This window comes from Ursus americanus, chromosome 2, assembly GCF_024610735.1.
Source record: "Ursus americanus isolate L20-20 chromosome 2, mUrsAme1.1.p, whole genome shotgun sequence".
NCBI classification, from domain to species: domain Eukaryota; kingdom Metazoa; phylum Chordata; class Mammalia; order Carnivora; family Ursidae; genus Ursus; species Ursus americanus.
In genome coordinates, this window is record NC_142128.1 from 68,120,340 (window position 1) to 68,140,452 (window position 20,113).

The 20,113-nt window shown below is 39.9% G+C and overlaps 1 protein-coding gene and 1 long non-coding RNA gene across 9 annotated transcripts in view; both read right to left on the bottom strand.

The window, feature by feature from the left end:
• The window catches only part of PPP1R12B (protein phosphatase 1 regulatory subunit 12B), a 200,995-nt gene that overhangs the window by 61,794 nt on the left and 119,088 nt on the right, over positions 1-20,113 (bottom strand). For all 8 annotated transcript variants that reach the window (XM_045787642.2, XM_045787644.2, XM_045787643.2 and 5 more), the window contains 4 exons: positions 18,849-19,052; positions 16,627-16,816; positions 16,428-16,540; positions 15,342-15,383 (listed from right to left, as the gene is read on the bottom strand). In XM_045787642.2, coding sequence (XP_045643598.1) covers positions 15,342-15,383; positions 16,428-16,540; positions 16,627-16,816; positions 18,849-19,052 — 549 coding nt within the window. The remainder of the gene's footprint in view (positions 1-15,341; positions 15,384-16,427; positions 16,541-16,626; positions 16,817-18,848; positions 19,053-20,113) is intronic.
• Positions 6,818-15,334, bottom strand: LOC148110647 (uncharacterized). Its single transcript, XR_015722302.1, has 2 exons — positions 8,587-15,334; positions 6,818-8,355 (listed from the first exon to the last, which is right to left on the bottom strand). It is a non-coding gene; the product is annotated as an uncharacterized LOC148110647 (long non-coding RNA).

The following is a 20,113-nucleotide window of genomic DNA, read 5'->3' on the forward strand; positions in this document are numbered from 1 at the left end:
CCAGGTTGCACAGTAAGTTGCAGAGCAGGGAGCAGGGATCCGAACTCAAATACCTTGGTTCCAAAGTGTTGACTCTTAACCACTATGCTTCACTGCCCCTCTAACCGTCTAATCTCTGGCTACAGAAATTGGTTCAGGGAAGTTTACCTGACCCACACAGGGTCAATTGGATAGACGGACACTAAGACAGAGAAGATATTCTTCCTCTGTGGTCTACACAGAGAAGGAGGCAGAACTCTGATGACCAAGTTTTAGCCTCCTGCATTTAGCTATGCCTGACACCAGCCTGGATCAATGTGCAGATTTCCCAGTTACATAAGCCTTTTGCTTGAGCTATATGAAGTTAAGTTTCGGTCACCTTGAGTCCTTGAAACTATTCACTCCCTTGTTTGATGGAACATATTCTTTCCTAGCTCCTTTCCTTCTTCTTTGACCATTTCCTCCCCGGTCTCTTTCATGGGCACCTCCTCTCCTCGGCTTATCCCTTAAGCACTGGTGTGGCCCGGCATCTGTTCTAAACTGTCTACTCTTCCTTTTTCACAGCAGTGATCCTCCTCAGCACCCCACAAACGTTCTGAGAGGCCTCCCCTGGGGAATGCGCTCCTTTCGCCCATCCTGCTTCAGAATCACTGTGATACTGAACAGTTACTCACATGAGTGCATCCCTCACAACAATGGGGAAGAAAAGAAGTTGAGAACCAACTGCTCTACAAGTTATTCTTGGAAAATATCATCCTTTACATACAATAGTTCAAAAATATTACTAGCAGGCTGATACCTTCTAAATCCTTATTTCTAGCCCTCAAACCTCCCCACACTTCAGGCCTATGTATCTAATTGCCTGTAGGATATTTAATTTCATTGGTCAGATAGGTACCTCAAAGTCAGCATGTCCAAAAGCAAACATATTATCTTTATGGCAAACATGTTCTTCCTCCTGAACTCCCGATCTCATTAACAGCATGTTATCCATGCAGTCATCAAAACTGCATGTATAGAGTATAAATTCTGTATAGAGCCGGCCCTGGAAACATGAATGTCATTAACTGGACTGTTCTACAAATCTTCATAGAAGACATACCTAAATACTAGATACTCTGCTAGATCCTGGGGAGCTAAAATAATGAACAAGAAACAGATCTTGCTTTTAAGGATTTTAGTTTAATTGGTGAATACCACATAGTAATAATTATCATTGTGTATTAAAAATTAACTCAAAATACTGAGGAGAACCTTATCTACTCTGAGGAGGGGTCAAAGGAAGCGTTCTTGGAGGCCCTAGGTGGGGCCTAACCTAAATCATGAATGGGTGTTAAAAAGGGAGTGGGGAGAGGGGCACCTGGGTAGCGTAGTCGTTAAGCGTCTGCCTTCAGCTCAGGGTGTGATCCCGGCGTTATGGGATCGAGCCCCGCATCAGGCTCCTCCGCTGGGAGCCTGCTTTTTCCTCTCCCACTCCCCCTGCCTGTGTTCCCTCTCTCGCTGGCTGTCTCTGTCAAATAAATAAATAAAATCTTAAAAAAAAAAAAAAAAAGGGAGTGGGGAGAGGAAGAGGCAGTAAAAGTAGGAGGAAGAACATTCCAGGAAATGGGAATAAAGTGTGAAAGCTCAAAGATGGGGGGAGAGGGGAAGACTGAAGTACTATTATACTAGCAGCTTTTGTTAATTAGAAACTTGCTAAAGCTAGGCACTATTTAAAGTGAAATACATTATTATTGCTGTCCTTACATCAAGACTAGAAGATAGGAATAACAATCTCACTTTTATAGTCAACTAAAGCACTTTCAGAATTCAGAGGTTAAATTACTTTTCTAAGACCATATAGCTAGTAAGAGATGAAACTAGCTTTGGACGTAGGTTTTCTGGCTCCAAAGCCAATACTGTTCCTACCAATCCATGTATCTTCTCAACCACTCTAGACTCTTCCTTATGTTTACTGTACACATCCAGTAAAATATCAAGTCTTGTTGAGTTTTCATATTTCTTAAGTTCCTCCCATTTAAACCATACTTAACATTAGACACCTAGTCCATTATCTTTCATTTGGACACTAATAGACTCTCTAGATATTAAAAAAATTGTGTGTGTGTGTATGTTGTGTGTAACAGAAAGTCAGATCACAACTACTTCATTTTTGCCATATGAGATCCACCAACTTTTCTGTGTATGTTCTCCTGTTCCAATGGAAGAAATATTCCTGTTTCTGTATAGAGCCGGCCCTGGAGTAATCTAGGGCGTGGTCATGGATTCTTTTGTCTTCTTTATGCTCTTTTCCGGAGCGATCTCACCCAGTTAACCATCTCTGAGTACCATCTCTAAGGCAATAATTCCCAAATATCTTTATCTCCAGCTCTAATATCTCCCACGAACACCAGATTCCTACGTTCAACTGCCTATGTGATACCTCAACTTGTACGTCTGATTAGAATACCTCCTGCCCCATTAAAATGTGAGTATTATGAGGGGCAGGAACACTGTCTACCTTATACATTTCTGTATCCCTAATGCATAATGTCTGACACATACTAGGTAACCAATAACCATTTCTTGACTGAATAAATGCATGCTGCTATGTGAGCCAAAGACTTCCTGAATGGAACTGGACTGTCCTAAAGGGCCTTTAAGAATCTGATCCTCTGTGGGTTAAATGGGCATTTTTGGAGTAGAGGAAGGGGCAGAGATTGGCTCTAAGTCCCCTCAGTGTGCCATAGTTAATCTTACTTTTTAATAATGACCTACCTGGGATATTAGCAATCTCCTGTTTGTCAAAACTGCCTGTTAAGAAACCACCTAGGACCTGACTTCTATTATAATACAGACTCCCAGGCTTTCTACCCTCCACCATCACATCCCCTCCTAATTCAGAATCTCAAGGGGGAGAGGCCTGAAATCCTGTACTATAAACAAATGACCCAAATGATTCTTATTGACAAGTTTGAGGAAGACTACTATAGAAGCTTCACCTATTATGTAATTACTGAAAATGGCTCAGCTTGCCGGATAGCAGTATCCAAATTTACCCTTAGCTCTAAGTCAAACACCCCAGAAATGATTTAAAAGTTGCCCAAACAATATTTCATTAGTTTTGTTCGAGAACAAGAGGTCACTGGAGAGACTTCTTAGACAACATGGCATAAATTAGGCAGAACTTTATTCTATAGAAAGGATCTGGTTTTGTTTACTTGGCACAAAATTAATTGTGCCAACCCATCATTGATTCCCATACGTGACATGAGTCTTTACTGTGACATGTCACTGTCAGCTCTCATCACTTTTTTCCTTAAAGCTGCTCAATAACCAGAATTTTAGCTTCTCTTTCCAAAAATCCACTCCTCTTCACAATCATTTCAAGTAAGCCCAAGGTCAAAGCTTTAAAGATCTCTGTCACTCCCTCTGTAAATCTCCCCTAAATTCTTCCTGTATGTATTCTGCAGACTGAAAGTTAACAAGGCAAAAAAACTAATAAACTCCATAACCTACTCCTGACTAAGGAATTCAAACGACAACCAGCAATTAAAGTGAATGACAGGTACCCTTCCAAGAATCTGTGAGCCTGAAAGGCAAACTTATTTATGGCCATAGCCTAAAAAAGCAGAATTTCTCAAGTGTCAAGTGATTATAGATCCCCCAACTGTAATTTTAGCTAACCTCAAAGTCAGGTCTTTGGGAGGTAAGAAGGGATAGGATTAGATGCAAAAAGCAGATAGGGACATATTAGGAGAATCAACCATTTCAGACTTTCTCCTCAAAAGGTAACGAACTACCAGATGGTAGCTAGGCTTGTGGCGAGCAGAGCATAACCTATACACTTGTTGAACCACTATGTTGTGCACCTAAAACTAATGTAATCTTGTGTGTCAACTATACTTCATTAAAAAGACAAAAAAAAAAATGTTTAAGAAAGAAAAAAGGTAATGAACTAAGACAACAGAGAAACTACATTTAAAATGACATGGGAGAAATTCTCCCTCCTTTACTCCTTCATTTGGGAATCTTTACAGCTTGTTTTCTGCAGCATGACCAAAACTGATGCTTTTCCAAGTGAGGACAAACAACATGTTTCACTCCAAGTGACTTCCCTTGCCCTACCAACTGTCAATGGTACTAAAGAATCAGAGGAATTGGAAAAATGCTGAATTACCAGAAAAGTGTTTGGATGAGAACAAATTGACATTTGGAGTCATGTTTACGTCAGCAAACATTTCTGAATTTGTAACCAATTCAAACTGTGGCTTGGGCTGTAAGCCAAATCCAGCCCACCAACTTGCTTTTATAAGTAAAGTTTTATTTGAACATAGCCACTCCACTTATTGACATACGGTCTATGGTTACTTTCCCACTATAATAGTAGAGCTGAATAGTTGCAACAGACTAGAAGGACCACAAAGTAGAAAGCATTTACATCAGGCCCTTTATATAAAAGGTTTGCTAAGCCCTGACCTAGAGAGTGTAATGTACCAAAGATGAAAACTAGGCTGGCCCTGCTGCCATCGTCCCTCTCCCAGTACCCACCACTGGAGAACAGGCATAGACATCTGCCCTCCCTGTGGACCTCAGGAAGGCAGTGCTGACCCTCCACAAGAGCCAGCAAACAGCTATACTAGACATCTGGAGAAATGAGAAACTAAGTATTCAGTAACCGTAGACAGCCCCATGACTCACCAATTGGTATATCACTTCTGAAAGTCCCTCAACAGCTAAGTTATTTTAGTTTGAGCTATTAACTTGCCAGTGTTTTTTAATTGAGCTGTATATGACACACATTATATTAGTTTCACGTGTACAACATGATTAGATATTTGCATATATTGCAAAATAAACACCACAATAAGTCTAGTTAAAAACCCTCACCATAGTTACAGAATTTTTTTTCTTATCATGAGAACTTTAAAGTTTTATTCTCTCAGCAACTTTCAAACATGAAACACAGCATTTTAAACTGTAGTTGCCATACTGTTTTAAGTCCCCATGACTTATGCCAATGGGTCTTAAAAATGTCCCTCCTTTCTTCCCAGTACTCAATAACATTGGTATAGTTTAAGGTGTAAGAGTTCAGGGTGTAAGAAAACATTTTCAAAGCATTAAAAAAGCCAAGTATTTTCAAAAAGCACATACTGGTAAGTCACACCTGTATGAAGATTCTCTTGAAAAATCATATTTGGATATAAAACTATGGGTTTTCTGTGACAGAAATTCATGTCATTAAATAGCTGCTGATTTTTGAACTTATTTCATTGAAAACTGAGACAGTATAGAGAAAATTAAGACTGGTAGATTGTAACCATTTATCTTTACGTTGTAACCATTTATCTTTACATTTTTACCCCAACTATCCTACCTTTCAGGTCCTACATGAATAAGACCTTTAAAGGCAACATCTGTTAGCGCCTTGAGGGCAACATTCCTGCTGGGGCAAATCTATAAACACTCCGTTTGCTGAAAAACAGCTGCAAATCCCACACTAAGCTTTTTACCTCAATCATGGGGCTAGAACTCTGACATTAGCTAAGCCTAAGCCATGGTTAAAGCTCTCTAGCCATGCTATCAACAGAAGAAATGAATACTTTCATAACTAAGGTAACCCTCAGATTCCAACTGAAAGAGAACAATTATTCCTGGAGGCTCTCTGTAATCAAAGCCATCACAGGACTGACTACTTTAATAAAACAGTTGGACCCCAGTGCTTTGAAGACAATGTTACGAGATTGTCATCATGGTAATGATGGGGTCCCAGGAATGCTCAGGTTGGAAATTGATCCTTTTCTTAAAAATGTCATTAGTTGGTCTTGAATATGTTAAAAAAAACAAACAACAACTTAGGGAAAATACCAGCAGAAAATTCACCAGAATGCTAAACAGTAATTTCCTCTGAGTGGTATAACTTTGGACAATATTTTCTTGTTCTTCATAGTACAAAGAATGCCCTTTCATAACAAATATTTTCTAACAGCCCCCCCAATCCTTACTATCCTGAAATAAAACTCATAGATATAAAACTTAGTCTAAATCATTTTAAAAATCAACAATAAACTATGAAGAAAAACAAAAATTTATAATGAAATATTTATTTCAACATATAAACTCTTGAGCCAATAACACTAGAAGGTATAATGAAATAATCAGAGGCTTGGACCCATTACAGATCGCCATGAAGATCGAAGTCAGATGCAGATCTGTAGAACGTGTTTTATAACAATGCCACATATACAAGTGGGAGTGCTATCGGGAGTGAGTAAAACTAAAACTACGGTCTTTCCTCAGTTTACATGGTGGTTGAATTTGTAGATGCTCTCTGCCATAAAATGTGAGTTTATACATAAAATCAAGTTTGGTTTTAGACTCAGATAACAGAGAAGTTTTCATCTACGACTGTCCAGGAAGACAGTCAAAAGTCAAGCAAGCTGCAGGGACAACTGTTATATGGGACATATTAGGACATCAAGCATCTCTGGCCCCTGTCCACTAAATGCATGTAGAACATCCCCCATCACCGTGACCCTTAAAAGTACCCCCATGAATGTTCATAACCTCTAGAAATGCTCCTGCTGCTTCTGAGAACCACTGCTTTACATTTTCCTATACTTCATATATTTTCTACAATGACATGTATTACCTTTATAATCATAAAAAACTTCCAGCAGAGTTTCAAGCTCATCAGTGTCCCTCCAACAAAGAGACAGAGGTCACAGGTCACTAACACAAACCAATACCTTGAAGGCAATCCAAAGCAGAAGAAAGAAATTGGAAGAAAAGTTAAAAGGTCAAGGGGTTAACTGCACTATCCTTACTAGTTGATAAACCTTCCAATCTTTGGATAAGAAGTTTGAGCAAAGGGGTTAACTGCATTATCCTTACTAGTTGATAAACCTTCCAATCTTTGGATAAGAAGTTTGAGCAAAGCCTAAACAGATACCTTGAAGGTCAATTTATTCGATCTTGAAAAAGGGACTTCTGACTAGAGCAGAATTCACTGATGTAATGGGACAGTGGGTCCAAATATTACAGGGTCTCAAAGGAATACATGTGAGTTTTGATTACTGAGATTTCCTTGGCAACAGCACGACCTAAAATTAATAGAGTCCTTAAAAGGAAGATGCCAAAAGAAACTTTGTTGGTTTATATAGCTTGGGCTAGAGCAAGACACAGTATGCCCCATATATAGAAAATCATAGCATCTGCAGTATTTTAAGAAACTACAGTCGCAAAGCAAGAGCAAATGTACAGTGAAAGGAAAGATCCTTCCAGGCTAATGTGGAGTCAACCACTAGAGAAGATTTTTTAGCATGCTCTGCATAGAAGGCAGCTTCCCACACACAGAGTTGGTTGGCTGCCATGTCTCAATCTCCATCTCCTTCCTTGGGACTGCCCATTGTCATCAATTGTACAAATCCGGGACAGCTTGCTTTTTTTTTTTATGAATGCTTGCCAACTCCCACAGGCTGGCTACGACAGGACTGTTTATAACAGCCATCACTTATTAAATCTATCCTTATTTTTAATCTCCTTATAAGCATTTTTATATAACCAAACTTCTCAGACTTCTCAAACCCTCTCAATTTGGGGACAAACTACCCCATTCTCTTCATCTTTTTTTTTTTTCTCCTTATCTGGCTAAAGATAAAGTGGCTGAGAGAGGAAAATCTATATTTTCTTATCCTTTCACTTGATTAAAAGGAAGAGAGGCTTGGTTTAAAAAAAAAAAAACCCACAAGATTGTGGTTGTTATACGGTATACTGTGAAAAATATTACTTTACTACATAAATAACTAATCCTGATAGCTCTGATAGCTCACCTACAGTGTCTTTAAACCTAGTCAAACTGTTGTTCTATCTCAACAGTGCAGTCTTGTCTGGGACATACCTTACCATATTAGGTAATCAAGCCCCAGAGAGAGGGGAAAGCAAAACAGTCGTAGGATTTCACCTAAAAGGAGAATGGCAAGGATACTGCCCAGTGGTGCAGAGCGGACAGAAAATCGCTGGATGCCCTCCGGCAGATTCAGGGGCTTCACAAGATTGAGTAACAAGATTAAAAAATACTGCTTGAGAGCGGGGAGAAGATCTAGCAAATAGCCAGAAGCAAAGCTGTGAAAAAATTAGAGTAAACAGGCAAAGGGGCTATTATTTACTCAAAGAAAGAGTGTGTGTGTTGGGGGGGTGGAGGGTGGGGGGAGTAAAGATCTATAAAACTAGAACTGCTGGAAACACTGGCAGAGAAAGATAAACGGGAAGGGTAATGAGGCATCACAGAAATGAAAGCCGCTTGATTGACTCATCTGCAGGACTTGACCTGATCAGGTGCTTGAAGAGCTCCCATCAAAACTGGAAACATTTAGTTCTTGTTTCTTTCCTTTCTTTCTTTTTTTTTTTTTTTTTTTTTTTTTTTTTTTTTAAAGATTTTATTTATTTATGTGACAGAGAGACAGCCAGCGAGAGAGGGAACACAGCAGGGGGAGTGGGAGAGGAAGAAGCAGGCTCACAGCGGAAGAGCCTGATGTGGGACTCGATCCCGGATCGCCAGGATCACGCCCTGAGCCGAAGGCAGACGCTTTAACGACTGCGCCACCCAGGCGCCCCTTTCCTTTCTACTCATTACTCATTTCTCCTACTTCAGCAACCCCTTTTAAAACTTATTTCTTTTTTTTCTTTAAACTTTTTATTTGACAGAGATAGAGACAGCCAGCGAGAGAGGGAACACAAGCAGGGGGAGTGGGAGAGGAAGAAGCAGGCTCCCCATGGAGCAGGGAGCCTGATGCAGGGCTGGATCCCAGGACTCCAGGATCATGCCCTGAGCTGAAGGCAGATGCTTAACGACTGAGCCACCCAGGCGCCCCCTGGGTCTGCACTCTTAACTACTATGCCATATTGCTTATCCTCACAGTATACCACATAAGATACATAACAGATATAAAGATTCACCTGAAGGGTAGTACAGTAGCCATGAACTAGGAACCCACCTATGTGATCCTGGCAAGTTACTTAATCTCTCTGGGCTTCAGTTGTTATCTTTAAAAAGAGAAGTTTAACTAGTTAACTAAAAGTGTAAGTCTCTTTCAGTTATAGAATTCAGTCTATAATTGCCATTCTAGCCATCACAGAGCTAACTCAGAGTTTAGCATATGATAGCACTCAGAAATAAGTTTTTCAAAGAAAGCCTCTTATTCTTAAGTGGAATGGAGGTGCTAGTTATTCAAAGATGTAATAAATCTAAGGGAGATTAGGCAAAGCAAAGGGAACCAAAAGCTGAGTCAAAAAATCACATGCAAATATGGTTAATCAATAGAATTTTCTGGGGCACCTGGGTGGCTCAGTCCGTGAAGCCTCTGCCTTGGGCTCAGATTCTGATCCCAGGGTCCTGGGTTCAAGCCCCATGTCAGGCCCCCTCCTCAGTGGGGAGTCTGCTTCTCCCTCTCCCCCTGCTTGTGCTCGCTCTCTCTCTCTCTCACTCATTTTCTCTCTCTCTGTCAAATAAATTAAAATCTTTAAAAAAATAGAATTCTTCTGATTTAATCAAAAACAGTCATATTCATATTCTTAGAGAAAAGTGCTAGGATTCATCAGTTTCCTTTGTGGTTTTTCCCCTTCTCACTTTGAATTTTGGAGTGCCCCAGGGCTCTCTGTCTTTGGATTTCTTCTTCGTCTACTTTCATTCTCTTGGTGATCTCATTCAATCTCATGGTTTTAAATACAATCTATACATCTGCTGACACTCAAATTCTTATGTCCAGTCTGGACCACTCACCTGAACTCCAGACACCTCTGCTAAGTCTTCTCTTGACATTACCAAGTGGCTGTCAATCGGATATATTAAACTTAACACTCCTAAAACCAAAACTACATTCCTGCTCTTCCCCCACTAAATTCATTCCTTCCACAGTCTTCTCTTAGTTAATGAACACTCGATACTTTCAGTTGCCTCACTTAAAAGCTTCAGTGTCAACCTTGATCACTATACCTACCCCCCCCAACATTTTTTCACCCTATATCCAATCCAGCAGCAAAATTTATTGGTTCCAATTTTAAACTGTACCCTGAATCTGAAAAATTCTCAGTATCTTTACTACCCACTATCACTTTGGTCCAAACCACCATCAGTTTTTCCCTGGATAATTATAAGCAGCCTCCTAACTGATGTCCCTGCTTCCACCCAAATCCCATTAGAGTATATTTTCAAAATAGCAGGCAGAGTAACTTCTTAAAATATAAGTATAATCACGTTACTCTTCTGCTCAAAACTCTACAATGGCTGCCTACTCATTCAGATCAAAAGCCAGAGCCCTTAAAATGACTTATCAGTCTATGCCATTGGGCCCTTTTGCTCATTCTGCTCTACCACACTGGTCTTTTCACCTGTCCTCAAGCACGTCAGGCACACTACTGCCTCAGGATCTTTGCAAGTGCTGTTCCCTCTGCCTAGCTCCCCATTTTACTTCCTTTAAGTCTAGGTTCAGATGATGCTTTCTCAGCAGGGTCTGTTCTGACCACCCTACTTATAATTCTACTGTCAACTTCCTATCCCACTCAGGCATTTCTGATTCCTTCCTATCCTACTCTACATGGGTTTTCCAGAAACACTTATCACCTTTTCAAATATTATTTATTTCACACATTTATTATATTTATTGTCTATCTCCTCCACTAGAATGTAAAGTCCATAATAAGAGCAGGGCTTTTTATTCACTGTTGCATCTCCAGTATCTAAAAAAAATGCCTGATTATAATAGGTCACTTAAAAGTACTTATTCAACGAATAAATGAGGAGGTTATAAAAGAGAAGGCAGAACAAAATGGGAAATGCATTTAGTGACTTTTGGTAGTACAGACACTTCTGGGGCCAAGTGGCTCCCAAGGCAAGTTTTATTTTCTATAAAAGCTTAGTTCAAAGCCAAGCTTTGCCAGCAAGTTTCTGTATGGTTCTCTCTTTCATGTAATTTGGAAATCTTACATGTAATGGCTTAATTCTTTTGGAGCACTTTACCAACCCATCTCTCCACTAGCAGGCCACCATTTAAGGCAGATACCTTAATGTCCGTGAATTAGTAAACCCTTAACAATCTCTCTTTACCAATGCATTTTGAGGGGTGATTAGCAGTCCAGATCTACTGGTTCCATTCTGGACTGGGAAAATGACATTGCTAATTCTGACAGTGAGGTTTTGGTGATTTTGTTCAGATTAAGTGTTACCTGGTTTGTCCAAAAGCAACAGGGATTGGGGGGGGAGGGTGGGAGGGAAGCATTTTGTATGGAAATTCTTACTTCCCGAAAGACATAAATACCTACCTATGTCAAGGACAACAGAAGAATGCTGATATTCTACCCACAGACTGAATCTTGATACTCAGAGTAGGCTTTTCAGTTGTCCTTCAAGAAGACATGCCTTCACTTAAGGAACTGAGATGCTACTAGCAAGTCAATTTGAACATATAATCTGTTGAGTAAAAAACCAAACAGATAAATAGGGAATGCAGAAGGATATAAGCCCTGATTCCAGGTCTGTCTGACGGTTCCCCGATGCAGGGCACAGGGTGATCAACTAGCAGAGCTTTCCTGTCCCTGAAAGCTTCTTAACTTCTTTGGGCCTCAGTTTTCTTAACTGTAAATTGAGGTCCCTAACCCAAGTTATCTCTAAATTCCCAAAAGCTGGGAGGCAAGTAACCTTATTACACTGAACTGGGTTCTTTAACAATTCCTTTAAAATTAAAGAATCTGTCTTCTGTTCAAATTTTTTAGGGCACCAGTCTTGTTCACCAGCATCGTTTCTGTTGACCACTTGTGCCCTCTAGTGATAAATATAATTATACAACAGAACTGGCTAGGGAAACAGTCTGTTTCAGAGGAGTAAATGGGGGCGGGAGGGAACAGCAAGAATGCAGTAGACTTGAGTGTTGCAGTGTTGAGCAAAAGAGAGGCAGGCCAGAGATGTAGGTTAACAAAAAGATGGAAAGAAACCAAATGGCCATCACTTTCTGCAGTGTGCCTATGACTGTGCTTTCCAGAACAAACACTGTAAAGAAATTACCTCTAGTAATTACCTCTAGTGAAGAAAACAAACATGCTCCTGAATATAAAAGTTTTTTCAGGTATGCCTGGTATACTCTTTTTCCTCACATTAAGATCTAGATACAGTTTCTTTTTCACTTAGCAAGATAAAAGATATATTAAGACTTCTGGAAAATATCTATTACATACCTAATGTGGATAATCAACAGATGTGCTTTGAACACACCTGACAAGGAGGTGCTAAGACATCATATTATATATTCATTGCCAGTCTCACCTATTCATGGATTTACCAATGGGGATGGGTTCTGACTAAAATCATGCAGTATGTTGGGCTTAAGCAAAGTCCCCAGCCTTCTAAGTATCATTCCTTGGTGTCGCCACCACAGAAATGCACAACTGGTCTTTCACCTATCACATAATTGAAAACAAACATCAGGGCCCTTCCTGGCAATAAACTGTATCTGTATATAAATGCTGGTGACATTTTTCTAGTACAGGTACACAAAAAGAAATGGATTTCAATGACACCAATAGAAATTTCGGTTAAACAATGGAGAGGTCTTCTTAACCATTTTGTTGTTACTGATACATGGGCGAGAGGTTAAAGAATCTTCTTTTGAAATCTTTGAAGAGGAGGAAACAAAATCTGTACTTATTTGGAGTCATTTTAATTCTAACATAAGCTAGGGATAATAACCACTGAAGTATCCTTTCTACTCTTAAAATGAAATATGACTGTATGATTCATATATATGAAGTTCAGGAACTTTAATATTAATCCATGGTGACAGAAATCAGAAGAGTGGTTGCCTCTTGGGACAGGGAAGGGGCATGAGGGAACTTTTCAAGGTGATGGAAAAATTCTATATCTTGATTTGAGTGGTGTTTACATTGCTGTATACAATTGTCAAAACTCACCAAATAGTACACTTAAGATCTGTGTGGTTTATTGATTGTAAATTATATCTCAAAAAAAAAAATATATGCTAGAGTCTTGGGAAGAGTTAACTTTAAAAATACCACCACTACTCTTTAAGAACAGGCTAAGAAAGAGAAGGGAGCTGTCATAACCTCAATAGCATATATAGTCTTACTGAACCAAAAACCAAGAAAAGAAAGAACTGTCCTGGCTTCTCAGCAATATCCATGCTGATTAGTTAACAGTGCCAATTCAACAGAATGCCCCTCCTCCGGCTGGCTCAGTTCTGTTGCCTGATGGAAGGACATGGAGGTGGGGGAGAAAGATTGGTCCTAAGAGATTACTGACTGTCCTGAAGTAGAACTGCAGCTTACACTGGCCCTGGCCAGGCATGTTGCTCTGCGGGTCCATATGATGATAATGGCATCATGCCTGCTAGTTTTAGAAGAGAGTACTTGGGAGAAAAACAGTAAGGGTTTTTGGCTTTGTTTTCCCTCTTCAGTTAAATTACCTTCTAGAGATAACAGACTGTTCATTCTTCTCTTAAGATTCATGTTGGAGTCTGCTTGACACATGGTAGACACTAATAGATGCCTCAAGCAATTGGATGAGTGAAATGTTTTTCAGTCTGACAAATGACTTGCACATCAAACCTCAATAGTCTCTACTCTTCCTCACCAGAAAAGAATCAGAAAATCTTTCCTATAATTTTCATTCAGTTTCATTCAAGTCCTAAGATGAAATTCTCAGGAAACACTGTATCGAGAACATCTCAGCTTTCCTCACCTGGCGCCCTATGTTAAGATCTTCCCAGGCCAAGTGGTTTGGAAAGGTGGAGACACAGATTTTCACTGACAAAAGACATTCTGTCACAACAAAGCCATCCTTGTTGTCATTCCCTTTATGCATTTAAATGGCCTCTATAACCCTCCAGGGACTACAGTCCATTTCACTGCTCTGTAATCTATTAGTCAGATTCTCTCTTTAGGTATCTTATAATTCCCCAAAGCAACTTTCCCAGATTCACTCTTTATGTCTCCAAAAGCCTTTCCCAGCCCACTGAAGACCTGAAGAGTTGCCGTTATTCATGCATGTGCACGAACCTCTTTGTGGTATTACCACCTGACATGGCTCATCCTTGTGAAGTCACCTCACTTCAACCAAGGGTAGGCAGTTCTCCCCTATGTCAGCTCTAGTCATCTGGGCATTGCTTTTGGAAGGCCCTACCGATTGCTTTGGATCTTGACTAAAATACAGGCAGATCAATAACATAATATAGTATTTCTTTTTTTTTTTTTTTTAATTTTATTTACTGATTTGACAGAGAGACAGCCAGAGAGAGAGGGAACACAAGCAGGGGGAGTGGGAGAGGAAGAAGCAGGCTCCCAGCGGAGAAGCCCGATGTGGGACTCGATCCCGGAACGCCGGGATCACGCCCTGAGCCGGAGGCAGACGCTTAACGACTGCGCTACCCAGGCGCCCCCATAATATAGTATTTCTAGTTCCTCTGCTAAAAACGAGTCAATTGTTGATTTTCAGTACGGTTTATCAAATACATTCTTTTTTTTTTTTTTAAGTAGGCTTCACGCTGGGTGTGAAGCCTGCGTAAGATTCTCTCTCCCTTGATCTCTGCCCCGTCCCCATCTCTTAAAAAAAAAAGAGAGAGTTGGACACTTAACCAACTGAGCCACCCAAGCGCCCCTCAAATATATTCCGAGAACCATTTCAACTAACTAACTAACTGCAGGATATAAAAAGGCCATTTTTTAACATAATTTCCAGTAGAAATGCACAATTCATGTAGTCTCAATTCATGTAGTCAAAACCAAATTCCTTCCTTCCTGAAAGATAGTACTGATAAGGAAACCACTAACTTTCTGTCATGTTTGAGTGGCTTTCAGGAACCTGGAGTGTCAGGAAAGCTGGGCCCAGGCCATCCACTGCAGAGAAAAGTTGGATGCCAGACCTGAGTTGATAAGAGCCAAGGGTTTACCCTTATTTCAAAGTCAAATGTAAGTGCCTTTTGGATTGTGTGATGTTTACATTCTTCACACTTATGTTCCTTTCTCTATATAAGTATAGATCCATAAAAGAAATAGTACCACTTTCCACTTTTCTTCCAAAGATTTCGAAGTACTTTCTACAATCCAATAACACACTCACAAGAGAGAAAAAGCAGACAGACAGATCCTAAAACTGTGTTAGGGATCAGCAGAAGGCATTGAGGAGTGCAGGAAACTTGTTCAAGAGCATCTGAGACAATGTACCACCAGCTAACACCTGCCTCATCTCTCAGAGCAATGTCTATCTCCAAACTCTCCCTTAACTCAAATCTGCATAGGGCCGCTCTTTTCTATTGAAATTGTATGCACATGAGAAAGGCTGAGCCAAAAGGGACATGCCTCACTAGCTTGCCACTTACCAGTGCTGCTTTTACTTCTTCAGAGACGTCAGTTTCATCTTCCTGAAAAGGAAGGAGGGAGAAAAACAAGAGGACCATGGTCACAGACATTCTTGAAAGCAACAAGGTCAGCTCCCATCAATTATGCATCTTGGCATTTCAAACACAGGCAGTGAGAACTGACTGCCAAGTGATTCTCCGTTACTGCTGCTTTAACAGCCACCATAGGCAGGCAGCTCAGGAACATTTCCTGTCATCAAATAAACCGTAGCAGGAAAAGGGGTATCTTTAGAAAGGACAGACTTTATTTCATCTCTGTCAATAGTTATCAGTCTACTTGGTCCCATAAAAATGAGATACTTCTATCTTCAAGAATAGTTTAGAATAGATGACTATTTCTGTTTCACTCCTTGTCTCACTGAATGGTTCATCTAGTTTTCAAATGAGTCTTTGGTAACCAGAGACCTCTTGATTCTTGGTCACTTGATTTTTAAAATGCCAATAACAAAGCTGACTGAGACGGGTACAGAACAAGAGTGTGAATTAAAGTACTGAACGTGAGCTTGCAGTTAGTAAGCACCGGTGCCCCTGCCTTTATATTAAAGCCAAAGTTAAATCTGTTTTATTTTTTTTTCTTTTTTCCTCTAAAAGAGTAAAACTGAATCAGATGAACTTGTGTTATTAAGATTTTAGGCTCCTTGAAATTCTTGTAATGCTCCTAAAATATTTCATTAGAATCTCTGCTTATATGGGATAATATTATTGACTAACTACATGACTTTCTAGGAATATTAGGGAGGACTGCTGATATTTGACAAGCTTATTCACTTTTTATATTTGCTTATATGGTTGTTGTAGATTTCTGGTCTTTTCACTCATCACCAATTATTTAGTGAGTGCCCACTATGGGCCTAGCACTGGGCATCCAGCCAAGAATATACCAAAGGAGTCCCACACTAGGTGAGTCTTTCTTCTTCTCTTTCCTCAGAATATTTCTTGATCATCTGCAAGATTCATCAGACCACGTGGGACCCTTTATGTTTTTGAACTCAACAGAAAAGACAGCAGCCATGAGTGATATGTCCCAACACAGACCAATCCACTTACGTCTTTTGTCCAGAAATTGATGCCCGTGCCTCGTCGTCGTTCCTTGTGCCGCCTCCTCTCACGGATGGACAGTCTGTTAGAGGACTGATCGTCCACATCTGCTTCTTCACTCTCTGGAGAGAGAGAAAACAAAGTGCGATCTTAGGAAGTGGGGCATGTACACTAGGGGGGAGGCCACCTATTCTGAAGCTCTACATACCATTTTTGTCCATTTCCTTTGCAACTGCGGCGTTTGTGGTTGTCTCTGAACTCTCAGAGTCAGGGACTGAAGATCTGCTTGTCCGTAGCAGATGGGAACTAGTGTAGAGAGAGGGTCTTGATGCAGAAGGAGACACTGGTGTTGTGGCTTTGTCTGGCTGAGCTGGGTACCTCAGGCGACGATAGACAGGCTGGAAATGATCCACAGGGTGAGATGTTAGAGGTCAAGTCCAACCAAAGGGTAGGATAGCAGGCTTATTAAAAATGGGCTTTTCCTATACCAAGAGGCTTATTAATAGTAGATGCTCAATAAACAGCTACTGAGGTGAACTAAAGCCAGTTAGTTAATTACCCAGAAAGGAAACAGCTTCTGGATTCCTATTCTGATAATACCATCATGTTGACAGCAGCCCAGGAAAATTTTTCTTAAATTGACCAAAGGGCACTAGGTAGCACTAACCTTGTTAATAAAAATTCCTTTGATTTTGGAATGAAAATAAGAAGGATGATGGCCTTTTTAAGATGGAGCACTGAAAGGCAAGATTTACATAGAAAAATAAAAAGCTTGGGAATATGAAGAAACAAGACAGGGTTATCTGAGAACAGAGACCAAATCTGAGCAGTCTACCAACTTCTGAATACTCTACCAACCTGCCACAACCAGGCTTACTGAACCTTTAAAAAAAAATTCCCATTTTCCACTTTGAATTTTTTCCCCAAGGAGAAAGACAGAGCCTGACAATAAGCCTCAACTTGGTTTACTGAAGATGCACAGATAGAGAAATTCTTACTACACGTAGAGATTGTATACTTTTTTGTTTATAAATAAAATATAGTAAGCTTTGGAATCAGGCAGAACTTGGTTCCAATTCTAGCTTCAGCACTTACTAGCTGTGTGGCTTGATTAAGTTACTTAACTTCTCTGAGCTTCAGCTTTCTACTACACGTAGAGATTGTATACTTTTTTGTTTATAAATAAAATATAGTAAGCTTTGGAATCAGGCAGAACTTGGTTCCAATTCTAGCTTCAGCACTTACTAGCTGTGTGGCTTGATTAAGTTACTTAACTTCTCTGAGCTTCAGCTTTCTCCTATGTAAAGTAGGGATAATATCTTCCTCAGAGAGTGTTGTGAGGATTATACAAGATAATGTATGTTAGGTGCTTAGAACAGTAGCTACTAGTAAGTAATTAATAAACAGTAGCTGACAGAACAAAATAAACAAAAGAACCTCAGTTAGTGTATGTAGCCTAGCCATTCAGAGTTGGAGCGAGACTCCTTTCTCCACTAACTATGGTGATGGGAAAATTTATCATCCCAATTAAGACACTTCCGAGAGTGAAGATGAATGGTATCAATATTACACGGAGATAACAGGTGTAATCTGAACCATCTTAGGTAAACTAGTTGTTATGTTCACCCTAAACAGAAACCTATACCTTTGACTACCAACTCCGCTTGAGAAAGGGAACGTAAGTTAAAAACGTCCACCTCCATAGCGACAACTTGTGGCATGGGATTAAGGGGTGCTTTGTCAACTAGGTTTGCAGGGGTTTAGAGAACAATATAATCATGGTTATGGGAGTGCTCTGGGGAGCTCGACTGCCTATGCTCAAGATCTTGCTTAACCACTTCTCATCTATGCAACTTACTTAACCTCTTGGTATCCTGATTTCCTCACATTTACAATACAAATAATAATATCTACCTCAGAGGGTTGTTTTGAGGATTAAATGAATTAATATATACGAAACAGTTGAAATAATGCCTGGTATAAAGCAGACACTCAATAAATCCTCACATTTCTATTTGTATTTTTATTATACTATAACCTCTCTCTTTAGAATAGAAAAACATCTTTAAAGAATAAATTTAGTTAATGGAATTTATTGTGATAATCATTTCACAATATATACATATATCAAATTATCATGTTGTGCATAGTGTAAAGTTAATAAAATGTTGTATGTCAGTTCAATGTTATATGTCAACATCTCAATAAAACTGGATAAGCATTAGTTAACTCTGAGCACAAAACGATGACTGAAGGATGGACATCCTCTGAATTCTTTCAGTCACTCAGGTTTGCCAATGACAGACAGATGTTACCAGTGTTGTCTATGAGTTATCCACTGCAAAGTAGCACCGTGCTTGAGTTATCAGTGAGGAGGGATTCCCCACATTATTGACCCTGCTTTTAGCACAGTACATGCCACTGACTTACTTCTTCATCCAGATTCCCGCCCCACGGTTGACGGCCCTCGCCAGCTTCCTTTGCTGGGACTGCTGAGAGCTCATGCTTCTCTGAGCTTCCCTCACGCCCTTCAGTGACTGCAGGCTTCTGGCTAGGCTGTTCCTGAGCTTGCCGCTCTGCTCTCGACCGGCTGAAAGTCCTTTCTGCTTCCTGGAGGTCCGTTAGTGTCACACCCTGGGAAAATAACACAAGGTCAGGGAAGTTTCACCCTAACCGTGGAATAACTCTTGATAAATGAGCAGGGAGATTCCCTTAAAGATCTAATAGTATCAAATTCCAAATGAAGCTCCCAAAATGTATGAGGCCATTTCAAGCAAGATATGCTTAAAATAAACACTTCGGTGTGCAAAGAGCCCTAGCCTGAGTAGGTACATTTCAAATGTAATACTTCAGCTTTTCCAATTTGAGTTCCAGAAAATAGGGCAACACTGATGGCTGCCTGTTGTAGATGTATTTCTCTCATACCTTTAGTTCTCAACACCTTTGTCTGAAAGCTCCATACCTCCCAAGAGCAAATGGTTACCAAAAGAAATTCTCTGAATAGTGGATAATAAGAAAAACCTGATTTTACTTACAGAAAGAAAAACCAGGCTCCAAAAGGTGAAAATTCAGAGCCAGGCTAGAACAACAAAAACCCAACCAAACAACCAACCAACCAACCAACCAAAACAACACCACCTAAACTAGCTTTACTCTAAGATGATTTCCTAAGTAACTCTAGGAATGTCACACAGAGATATCCCAACAATTGATATTTCCCCCAGGCTCTTATGAGCAGCGGTGCAGAAGAAAAACAAGTAGGAATCATCTGCAGAAGAAGGGAGAAAGAGAGTTAAGACTAGAGTGAGCTGATTCTAACTCAAGTAGTTACGTGCTCAAGTCCTCATGAGAAGCAAGTTTCAAAGCTAGAGGTAGGTAAGGAAGTACTATAACTTGTTTTTTTTTTAACTATTCATGAATTTATTCACTTATTCTCTTAATAAATCATTAAGTGTCTTTAAGCACTGGAACTGCAAAGACAAATCAAATGATTCCTGCACTCAAGAACCTTTTAATCTAATGGAAAAGACATAAGCAAACAGATGAGTATAATGGAATGTAAGTAATTAAGACAGAAACCTATGATCCAGTAAATTCCACTTCTGAGTATTTACCCAAAAGAACTGAAAGCAGAGTGTCAAAGAGATCACTTGTACACCCATGCTCCCAGCAGTATCCATCAGCAGGTGAATGAA